General features: G+C 40.7%; 3 protein-coding genes across 3 annotated transcripts; 2 read left to right on the top strand and 1 right to left on the bottom strand.

The window, feature by feature from the left end:
* Positions 1-475: 475 nt before the first annotated feature.
* Positions 476-2,395, bottom strand: ubl5 (ubiquitin like 5). The gene is made up of 5 exons (XM_028408649.1): positions 2,260-2,395; positions 1,855-1,919; positions 1,410-1,493; positions 1,282-1,319; positions 476-780 (listed from the first exon to the last, which is right to left on the bottom strand). Exons 2-5 carry the CDS (start codon positions 1,908-1,910, stop codon positions 737-739), a joined length of 222 nt encoding a protein of 73 aa, XP_028264450.1. The 5' UTR covers positions 1,911-1,919; positions 2,260-2,395; the 3' UTR covers positions 476-736.
* Positions 2,396-2,485: 90 nt separating this feature from the next.
* On the top strand, positions 2,486-5,528 carry pin1 (peptidylprolyl cis/trans isomerase, NIMA-interacting 1). Its single transcript, XM_028407441.1, has 5 exons — positions 2,486-2,633; positions 3,639-3,721; positions 4,152-4,260; positions 4,350-4,460; positions 4,763-5,528. The coding sequence occupies exons 1-5, from the start codon at positions 2,576-2,578 to the stop codon at positions 4,870-4,872; spliced, it is 471 nt and encodes a 156-aa protein (XP_028263242.1). The 5' UTR covers positions 2,486-2,575; the 3' UTR covers positions 4,873-5,528.
* Positions 5,529-6,491: 963 nt separating this feature from the next.
* Positions 6,492-10,892, top strand: LOC114437855 (perforin-1-like). The gene is made up of 10 exons (XM_028408789.1): positions 6,492-6,705; positions 7,396-7,685; positions 7,772-7,851; positions 8,112-8,157; positions 8,760-8,902; positions 8,977-9,115; positions 9,198-9,278; positions 9,364-9,860; positions 9,949-10,042; positions 10,235-10,892. Exons 1-10 carry the CDS (start codon positions 6,651-6,653, stop codon positions 10,445-10,447), a joined length of 1,638 nt encoding a protein of 545 aa, XP_028264590.1. The 5' UTR covers positions 6,492-6,650; the 3' UTR covers positions 10,448-10,892.
* The last annotated feature ends 90 nt before the right edge of the window (positions 10,893-10,982 follow it).

The following is a 10,982-nucleotide window of genomic DNA, read 5'->3' as shown; positions in this document are numbered from 1 at the left end:
TAGAATGTATTTCATTGAGCAGCAGTTATGGGTCATTCCCACACAAATGTAGTGTAGGTTGTCTCACACGTCTACATTACCCCCTACTGGTCATTTGCATATTTCACCACATATTCATGTGCACAACCAGTACTCCTAACAGTCACATGGTATTTGAAATAACCATTATTACATTAAAAACAAACATATCTCCAGCTGAACTTGCATCAAAATGAAGACCTAAACTTTAAACCTGCATGGGTGCTTTTTAGGGCTCTGCGCTGGCAAATGAAGTTACTCCACACCACTCTCAGAAAATCATTCTCTTTATGCAGTGGTATTAGAATATTAGGCTTAAACAAGCTTTAAACAATGGCCATCACCCAAACCTCCATGTTTAGATTTAGATCATTGGCGGAAATAACAGTACCACAGACAATGGAACACGAATCTTATCTTACTTTTTTTAACTTGACAACAATGACAGGTACTCAGCTTTTTAGGTAGGTAAATATCCACTTTAATTCCAAAATATCAAAACAAAAGTAAATGTAGAACAACATGTCTTTTACACAATACCATAGTTTTGGGGCAAAAACAGCTAAAACTGAGGCCTACGTGACGTTTTCTCCTCTGTTCACACTGAAGCTGGTGTGTCTGATCATGGTGGTTTCCTGCAACAGATTCCCATCAATTCCATGTGTGTGTGTGTGTGCGTGCGAGCAAGGAACACATTTGTGATGTTCCTTTTTCTGGTCTATTGGTAGTACAGCTCCAGGTTCATGCCATCGTGGATTTCATCTGAAGAGGTTGTTGTTAAGACCAACAGTGATTATGTGAGCTATTAATCATCAGAAAAGTGCTCTTGCTGTTTTGCTGAGGGGGCAAAACACTAACATAGGATATACAAACATTGTTAAGACTGTATGCAACGATTTTTAAATATTATTTCTGATGATAAAAATGTATTCAAAAGCAGAAGCCAATTATAGATGCCAATATCTATATATATCAGCTCTTCTGCAATCAAATTGATAGTGCATTGTTATTTACCTTAGTTACATTACTAGTACTACTTACTTAGTTACAAAACTTTTCCCATACAAACCACAAAATTAGTGTACTGACAAAATAAGTAATTTGCCATTACACTGGACTGGTTATTCCTAGTACTTAAAATTACTATGAAACGCCCATTTTAAGGTGTTGTAGTTTTGTTATTGACTTCTGTATACATGTTATCATATAACAAATACAGAGAAGTGAGATTTAAGAAACATTGTTAGATCGCTTAAAGGATACAGTCACCCAGAGAAACATGGTCCTTGAATATTGTATACCTGTGGAAAAAGAAGACAGATAGTTGTAGTTGATAACAGAAGACAGTTATAGACATCTGTTATGTTTAAATAGGACATCTCATCTCTTACCATTTCTTTAACACAATCTTGTCACATCGTGTTCCTGTCTGGGCAGCAATGAGCTTCTTTAGATCTCCAATAGTATCTTCTGAGCTGGAACATGGTAGTTAAGGAAGGACGAGTGTAGCAGCATGGAGGACATTCACAGGTACACATTTTTAGTTTTATCTTTACATTCCTTTAATTTTATCTGGTTGATTCATGCACCTTGAAGTGAATTTTGTGAAATCTAAGAAAGCATCAGAATGGGTAACGCAGCACCCTTACTTCCTGTATCTGCTGAGTGGTTAAATTAAACCTGATAATCCACATGCAGTGAAGAAAAATGTCCAAAAATATATATTTTTAAATCCAAACCTGTATGTGTTGAATTGAGTTTAATTGTCTGTTCTTAGGCTCACTGACCCAGGCATTGTAAATGTGACAAAGCGAAACATTCAGTAGTGAAGGATACTTGCACTTGACTCGGACTTTCTTGCCCAGTCTATCGTTGCAAACCACCTCGATCATCTTCGGTTCCTGTTAGATCATCAAAAGTTAGCTAAACAGGTGTAACTATCACATGGATTAAAACCATAAGAACTGTGAGGGAAACCATTAGCCACATAAAACAGTTACATATAGAGACACAGATTATGCGATCCTTTAATACACAATCTTTCGGGAGAAACAGAAGCATTAATATAAAATTAAATCAGCCAGGTTGTTTTGTTTAGCTAACGTTAGCTTGAGCTCACGATATAGTCTAGTCCGGTAGTTGCTACGTAGAGCCAGCGTGCGTAACACTACAAACATGCACAAGTAGCTGCATTTTCTCTTAGTAATCTGAATTTGTATACTAGTTTATATATCCAAATACCTGGAGGTTCAAATGCGGAAACACAAATATTCTCCCACTCGTTGATATTTTCTGGAAAGCTCTCGGTCCTGTTTACCGTAAAGCTGATTTAATTGCGTAGAGGTTTTCTGTCCAATCAAATGAGCACAAAGATGATTGACATCTCTAATAACCAATGGCAGCACAGAAAGCATTAATCAAAGGCGTGCCTGTTTCTGAAAACAAGCTGTGCCGTAAAGACGTTGCTAAATGTCGTAATCCAGCATAGTTGCAGCGCTTTCTGTCACACGGTATCTGTGTAGAGATTAAATTAGTAAACGTTGCTGCATATAAAATCATGGCAGACGAGGAGAATTTACCGGCTGGATGGGAGAAAAGAATGAGCCGCAGTTCAGGTAAAGAAATATCAGCCACAAGAAGATAAATGTACTAAGCAGCCTGCTAAATGGCAGTATGAAGTAAACTTAGCCTACTAGCTAGCAGCCCCAGCATCGTGGTTAAGTGATGAAACAAGATAGCAGGAACTTCTGGATTCATTTCAGTAAGCTACATTTAGTGATGCGCAACTTGGCGCTGTAAGTGTACTTTATTAAATGTGATGTTTGGTTGTTATTTCATGGTTTAATAATCGCGCCATAGCTGGTTCATTCAACCTGGCTGCAGTAGGGCCCTGCATGACGTCACCCCGCCCCACACTCTTGACTGGGTGAGCCTCGGCTAGGTTTACATGTTTGTGCTGTTTACTTTTCTTTGGTGCACGTTGTGCTGGCCCTGTCAGCTGTAGCATATCTCTGCAGATGTCTCAAATCTACACTCAACAGTGTTTGACAAGTGGGTCGTGTTTAATATGAAAGGCTGCAGTAGTAGTGGCAGTCAGCAGCAGACTTATTTTCAGCAAGAGAACCTCTAGCTCTGACTAGCTCTTTAAGAAAATGGAACAGATCATCCTAATGTGTTAGATCAAAGTGTCAGGTTGCTACATAAATACAAACTAATTCAGTTGATAGTGGCTGCATCACATCACAGAAGAATGTGCAAACTCAGTACTTGTTTGCTAGCACAGACTGGAACGCATCCAGAATTTTCTACTAACGCTTTCTTTCTACAGATTTACAGCCTATGCACCTGACCTGATCTGTACATACACTGAAATCATGTTGTTTTTTCATGTACCGTAGCTAAAGACAACAATTTAAATTTGGATTGGTCCCAGCTGAGACATAATCTGCTCTAATGTAGTAGCACCAGAGATCTGGGATCCTGAATGTGAACAACAGATATCACCATTACTATAGTGACTTTGCAGTGTTATAAAATGTCACAGTGTTTTCAGCTTGTCCCAGTGTAATGCTAAAGTCAATGCTTGTAACTTTAATGGTTCTCTCTATGTGTCCCTGCAGGCAAAGTGTACTATTTTAATCACATCACCAATGCCAGCCAGTGGGAACGTCCAGTGGGAGATGGCCGTGGAGAGCCAGATAAGGTTGTGTGCAATGTACTCATATCCACACAGTGTAGAACACCTCTCAGAGTACGGTATTACATATAGCACAACATAAAAACAAGTCTGAACTCATTAGTGGTGTGGTAGAAATTAATGATGAGGCTGCACAAAGCTGCATGAGGCTGCAAAGCTGTTCTGAATTGTTAATAAACAGGGACCTCTAGTGATCTGCTGGGAGTATGGTAGGAGTGGCTGTGGTACATTGGCCATATTCATCTACCTCAAATTAGATAAGACAGATCATACGTGTGTGTGTGAGCATTAATAAGCACACCATTGATTTTGAAAAAGCCATTATTCATAATTCTCTGTACTATTTCAAAGCAGTCTCAACTGTTCAAATGATTAGTCAAACTTAGTAGATAACGTCTGATTGTGCTGATGCTGAGCAGTATGTTTTTCTGTAAAGGTCCGCTGCTCACACCTCCTGGTGAAGCATAATCAGTCACGTCGTCCATCTTCCTGGCGGGATCAGAATATTACACGAAGTAAAGATGAGGCCCTGGAGCTCATTCAGAGTAAGTAAGGGCAGGACTGAGCAGAGAGGGTGAGGGGACGTGATGAAATCTGATCAATACCATGTGATGTCTCTTTTTTTTCTATGCAGAATACATAGAAAAGATCAAGTCTGGAGATGAGTCGTTTGAGTCCCTGGCTTCTCAGTTCAGTGACTGCAGCTCAGCTAAGAATGGAGGAGATCTGGGACTCTTTGGCAGAGGTATGGCATCACAGGCTGACATCGGTTCCACATGTTTAAATAAGACTCTTAAAGCAGGAGGTTTAATAACCTGTAATGGCTTGTTGTTTGTAGTATTGTATTTGTATTAATTTACTCCACCAAAATGAATGTTTTCATTGTGTTGCTTTTTATTTTCATCATTATTTCCGGCATCACTGCTCTCTTTTCCCAGCACTGTGGTGGCAACCCTCCAGTTTGATCTGAATTTAGTCAGAATGACATACCCAAGATAAGTGAAACTCTAGCATAGTAATAATGTGCTCAAAATATTTTCATTTCAGGTCAAATGCAGAAGCCTTTCGAAGACGCATCCTTTGCCCTCAAAGTGGGAGATATGAGCGGCCCTGTTTTTACTGACTCTGGAGTCCACATCATCCTCCGCACTGGTTGAAAGGAGGGACGGCACACACTGTACTTCCTCCTTAAACACACACTCACACTCAGTCCAACCCAACCAAGTCTATGGTTTAATGACACGCATCACCCAGTAAACAACACTTGCATTGCATTATAAATCATTTCGTTACACTGAAAATCAAGGAGTGTTCCAGGTTATTATTCCTTAAAGACCTCAAGCTTTTATTAAATGCCATTCTATAAAAAAAACATGAGTGCCTGTGTGAGGTGACAGCTCTGTGGAACCCTTTCACTTGAGCGAAGAAAGCTTGTTATTGGTATGTGCATGTTTTCAAAAAAAAAGGACCATTTACTGTATTTTTTCCTGTTAGCTTTTCCGTTTCTACTGTATGTGCCAAAGCAACTCCTCTAGCAGGATTATTGTTTTGGTGAATAGATTTAAGATATTTAAAATACCCGCTAGACATTACAGATACCTGCAGTTGGAGAAAACACTGATATTCTAATGTTTCTGTTCATTTGCAAATAGTATTGTTTGTTTTCATAATCCTTAATCTTTAAAAGTGCATGGGTTCTCTCCTTGCTAAGATGGCACCATTGGAAGCTTGCAGGTTTTAACAAGCTTTTAAAAGCAGATTGTTAAGATGAATTGTCATTGGGGCATAAATAAAAAGAAAATCTTTTTTTGTAGTCATGTGTTTGTTCATCATTTCTCTGTGTTTGTGTTAGTATGATTTTTCATTGCATTCAGTCATTAAACACAGACTGAAATCAATCTGTAACATGACAGAGGGTAGAAAAAAGGAAGGTGTGTGTGTGCACATTTAGGTCTAGTTTGTTCAAGTAAGCTCTAAACGTTAAAGTAATTTTTACACATTGAAAGCAGTGTAGCCATTAGGAATTGTTATGAATGTTGGAAAAATATGACTCTATCCTGAAAAAATGTGGTGTTACACACCAAGAACTCAAACTCGGTAGTTCTTTAGAACCATGTGTCTGGTAGGGGACTTAACTGCAGCTGTGATTATCCACTTTTTTTGGTGGATAATATCTAAATAAATATTGGTCTCAGCAGCCTCTTGGCTTTAGATGTAAGCATATGTGCTGGTGACACAAAGATGGAAGTGCTTGTTTTACTGGTTGAAAATGTCATGACAACTTCATGCATGTATGTGGTAGGCATGTAAAGTCTGTGTGAATGAGTTAGAATAAAACTGAAAAATAGCTCTATGTGTTTCACAGTTAACTAAAACAACCTGAAGCAATATATGGGTGATTGTCTACTATCTTTTTCCATGTTAGTTACTTAGCTTTATTGAGGAAATGAATTCAACATCAAATAGCAGCTCTCTGTTCATTGATTGATTATATACCATAGTTGTTAAAACTAATCCAATGCCATTTCCTTAATCCTGGATGACCAATCCCACTTTATTTTTTTTACCATCCTTATCTCCCTCTTTATCTTGTTTTTCTTGTATTAATAGCCGTCCTCCACCATTCTCTGATCAAACCTTGCTGCATCGCTTTGTTCTGGTTTGTGATTTGGATTATTGACAGTGGAGCAACAGCTGCAACTTTATTTTGACATTCTGAACAGGTAGAAACTTGTTAAAGTGTTACATAACTTCTTTATAGAAGAGATCAGTTCAACAGGAATGCACTACTGCAGGATTTGGAGGATAGTGTGATTTAGGCTCCCATACAGGAATAATAATGGAAACAGATGTGCAAAATATTTCTGGTTCCTCTGTTTCGTTATTAGTTCTACACTCAGTTGTATGGTGAGGCTCTAGAGCTCATCAGTGTGACATGCTCGTGCTCCTGCAGCTCGTATTTGTGACGTTTGATGTGTGGATGTGTACAGGTACAGTCTTTGTTTGCATGACATTTATGTGTCCATTTCTATTGTGCATTTCTCTTTCCTCTTATGTGTAGATATCTACGTGTAACTAAGTCCTCACATGAGATCGATGCGTGTATTGTGCAATAGGCAATTCCAGGAACTTCACAGCAGAGAGAAACAATTCTGTTTGTGATTTACTGGCGGTCAATCACAGGTGCTATAGCTGCTATATAGCTGCTATATTGTTTATAATGGAAAAGCTCATAAAACTGTGATTACAATCTTTTATCACACAGCAGGATAAAATTCAGACTTCAATGAGCTGTTACTTTGGGTGGCACTGTGCAAACTGCACTTTGAGGGTAAAGGCTGGCATCTAGGTACTTCCACACTGTTTGTCATCCATTACAGGGTCAGTCTGAATACTACGCTTTACTACTAAAGACATAAATAAATATGCCACAAACTGAGTTTGTGATGACGCACAGAAAATGTGTCATATAAACATTTAGTAATTAAAATTCAGTGCCCACTAGAGGGCATCCAAATTTCACTGTGGACCAGGAAGAACCTGTAGCTTTATGGTCGCCACAAAGACGAGAGAGAGATGGAGAGGCTGTGCGATAGATGCGATAAACAGTCTCTTTTTGTTGTTCCTTCATTAATAATCAGCTGATCAGTTGTGTCCCTTTCTCTGTCTGTCTCTGTCAGACTCTCGGTCTCCAGCCATGCTGTGCTTTCCAGCTTCACCCCCTCTCTCCCTGGGCCTACTCCTCTTTCTGTCATACCTCTCCTCCCCTGTTCTGACCTGTCAGATTGGGACCAGCAGCCAGTGCAGGTCTGCACCCTTCGTGCCAGGACACAACCTGGTGGGTGAGGGCTTCGATGTGGTCACCCTGCAGAGAAAAGGAGCCTACTTGGTTGACGTGAGGACCTACCTCACCTCAAATGACACCTGCACCGTCTGCACCAATTGTCTTCAAGGAAATGAGCTGCAGAAAGTAACTTAAAGATTAACACTGAGTTAAACAGCTCAACGTACGTATGTGTTTGGGTCACTCATGGTGTTCTCCTCTATCATTTTCAGCTGCCAGTCTCCGCAGTGGACTGGCGATCGTTCAGCCGTTGCAAATCTGACATTTACAGCAGTGCACACACCTCTGTTAGGTATGATCCACACACAGAGAGGGTTGTGTTGCTAAAAGCACAGACCTGCACATGGGTTTTCTCAACTAATTCATTCTCATGACATTCAACCTTTTGTTTAGTGGAGACACAATGATCTAACTGAGTCTTGATCCACTGCTTGCATCCCAATGTATCAAGTTAACTACAGTCACATACATAACAGCTTCAAACTGAGAGTGTAATAAGAATAGTGAAATCAAGCTGAGATGAAGTAGTGATTCTTTGTATTGTGTCCACAGCTCACTGATTGACACATACACCTCCCAGGACAGTAGTGACTGGAAGGTAGGAAACATCTCACAAAATTATTTCACACAAATAATACTCACTGTCTAATAAAATTGTGTGTGTGAAGCCAAGTGAAACTCTGATGGATAAGACAAATGAATCACAAATTGAAACTGGGCTCTTAATAGTTACACCAATGCTTTTTCAGCCACCCCAACTACATCAAAAATCAAACTGAGGGCCAAGCGCACTAAGTCAAGGGCAACTGCTCCTTTTTCTGGAGCCCTTCTCTCAGTACTCAGGCTAGACAACCTTTTTCATCTTCCCATCATGGAGAGATCGATACCATCTTAGCAGTGCCAGACTCGAGGTGTGTAAGTGGGGCTGAGGCAGGCCTGTCTAAACAAACAGCTACTGAACTGAAGTGGCACTATTATGTCATTCATGGCAGCTAAACCCTTTATTAAGGGATGGATCTTTTAATTAAATTTAATTCAGAGCTACATAAAACTTCACTTCTAATATCTGTCAAGAAAGCATAAGCTAGGCTTGTACGTGGGCTGTAAAACTGGAGCTTCACATTGGCCCCTACAATACATCGTGGAGAGAACTGTTCCACGTCCAGCAGCTCATGCACTTTTTTTCATGTATTTTCTCAGGTTGGTCTTGAGGTAGAGAAGTATGTGTCTGCTGGCCTGGAGGTGGGAGGAACACGTTCCTCTGTGTATCAGTTTGCCTCAAAAAGGACCAGTGAGGACCGCTACCACTTCAGCACACACAGGGTCACCTGCAGCCATTACAGGTCGGCTGGGAACACCCCCGATCATATTTACGGTCAGATAAGATTACTTCTTTAATCTGCCTCTTTGTTTCCAGTTACCGTGTATCATCCAGACCGCCCCTCAGCTCAGAGTTCAAGAAGGATTTGGCCGGGCTGCCAATGTTCTATAACTCCAGCACCACGGCACAGTACAATGATCTTATACATACCTATGGCACACATTACATCCGCCAGGTTAGTACACACAAAGACAGACACACACTGTGTTTTATCATTTAATTAAAAACAGCCTCATCAACAAAGTGCTTCCTTTCAGGTTCACCTTGGTGGCCGACTAAGGCGAGTGACAGCTGCACGGACCTGTCTGTCCACACTGAACGGGCTCTCCTCAAACGAGGTATAGGAAGCACAGTGTCATCACACTGCGTATTTTATTTCTGTCAATCATTAGCAAGCTGCTTTAAGTCCAAACTGTCCTCCAGGTCCACTCCTGTTTATCAGTGGGTGTCTCTATCGGCCTGGGGAAGGTGGGGAAATCTGCTAGCCAACAGTCTTGCAACAAGGTCCTGCAGAACCAGGACCTCTCCACTATGTACAGCTCGGGTCTACACCAACATAGCACAGAGGTGACAGGAGGCAGTGGTTGGCTGGGGGAATTTTCACTCTCCCATAATGACTCCCTGGGTTTTGTGAATTGGCTGACCACCTTAAAGGATCACCCAGATGTTGTTTTTTACTCCCTTCGACCAATGTTTGAGCTATTATCAAATAACCTGCAGAAGGCAGGGATGAAGGCTGCCATACAGCAGTACTTAAAAGATAACGCTGTGAAGAGTGCACCCAGTGAACCAAACTGTGGATTGAACATCCCCAACATTGCCTCCAACTGCTGTCCCAGACAGGCCTGGAGGGGGACGCTGACAGTGACCATCATCCGAGCCTGGGGTCTGAAAGGAGATCCAGTTGGAAGGACTGAAAGGTAAAATGGAGTGAAGGATTAAGATCTGAAGGTGTTATTTTTAAGCTACACTAACTTAAATATCTCAACTCTTTTCTCCTTCTCACAGCTACGCTAAGATGTACTTTGGTTCCATCTATCGCAGGACTCATATGATCCGGTCAGACAACCCCTGGTGGAACGCTCGCTACAGTCTGGGCAAGGTTAGTAGAGCTGCTCATTACAGGTCAGCGCACAAATTCTTATGAGGTCTCCCTCATGTTATAATAAAAACAATTCAAGACAGTGTGATGATTGTACTAATGTTACTGTTTTAGCTGTGCACATGCACACATCATTCCCTTTCAGTTTAAAATAAATGCTAATCTGTGTCACTTGTGACTTCTCTTACGAAGGTGGACACACACTCGGCACTGAAAGTTGAGGTCTGGGATGAGGATGTGAAGTATGATGACCTTCTAGGATCATGCGTCAGGTACCTAAGCGTGGGGACGCACAGATTCTCCTGTTCCGCTCAGAGAGGTGGCTTTGAGGTCCAGTACACTCTGTCTTGTGACCGTCAACTGACTGGAGACAGATGCAACCGTTATAATCCATCACCAAAGTGACAAATGCATTATGGGGCATTATTAAAGTAACTGTGTAACCTGCCTCCTCTCCTGTGTGCTGGCATGTAACACTGGGACAATTCAGAGTCAAGTTAAGAGAGGAAGTGATTATTAACTGAGCAAGTGTGAGGGACAAAAATGTAAATCAGTGAAGTGATGGAGATGTTGCATCCATTGACTTCAATGGACATGTGGTATGACAACTGTGTGTGTGCAGGAGAAAATATGTGTGTCAGGAAACATGTGTCCAAATACTGTATTTGCTCTGCTCATGCTTCTGTTGTTGTTATTATGCTCTGATGGCTGGCCCTGACAAGCTGAAGAACTTCGGTCTCATCACCTGGTAATAAATAACTTCTTTAAAGATAAATTGTTTAATTTAAAGCGAGAGGCCAAATACTAGATAAGTCAAAGAAATACCAATATATAATTCAAAATTCATTTCTAATGCTAAACTGCTGTATCAAATACTTCATTTACTAATTTTGCAATATTAGCAGCTGTTGAATGAAAAACTTTTTACAAGGCTAACAGT

The sequence above is a fragment of the Parambassis ranga genome, chromosome 1 (assembly GCF_900634625.1).
Source record: "Parambassis ranga chromosome 1, fParRan2.1, whole genome shotgun sequence".
NCBI classification, from domain to species: Eukaryota; Metazoa; Chordata; class Actinopteri; family Ambassidae; genus Parambassis; species Parambassis ranga.
The sequence above is the reverse complement of the archived record's forward strand: the minus strand, read 5'-3'. Positions and strand labels throughout refer to the sequence as shown.

Coding starts and splice junctions, on each gene's coding strand:
- ubl5 (XM_028408649.1), bottom strand. CDS start 1,910: ATGATCGAGGTGGTTTGCAACGATAGACTGGGCAAGAAAGTCCGAGTC. Junction 1,320..1,409: donor AAGATTGTGTTAAAGAAATG/GTAAGAGATGAG, acceptor CTTTTTCCACAG/GTATACAATATTCAAGGACC. Junction 781..1,281: donor CCATGTTTCTCTGGGTGACT/GTATCCTTTAAG, acceptor CAACCTCTTCAG/ATGAAATCCACGATGGCATG.
- pin1 (XM_028407441.1), top strand. CDS start 2,576: ATGGCAGACGAGGAGAATTTACCGGCTGGATGGGAGAAAAGAATGAGC. Junction 3,722..4,151: donor GCCGTGGAGAGCCAGATAAG/GTTGTGTGCAAT, acceptor TTTTCTGTAAAG/GTCCGCTGCTCACACCTCCT. Junction 4,261..4,349: donor GGCCCTGGAGCTCATTCAGA/GTAAGTAAGGGC, acceptor TTTTCTATGCAG/AATACATAGAAAAGATCAAG.
- LOC114437855 (XM_028408789.1), top strand. CDS start 6,651: ATGCTCGTGCTCCTGCAGCTCGTATTTGTGACGTTTGATGTGTGGATG. Junction 7,852..8,111: donor AGTGCACACACCTCTGTTAG/GTATGATCCACA, acceptor TTGTGTCCACAG/CTCACTGATTGACACATACA. Junction 9,116..9,197: donor GCACACATTACATCCGCCAG/GTTAGTACACAC, acceptor GCTTCCTTTCAG/GTTCACCTTGGTGGCCGACT.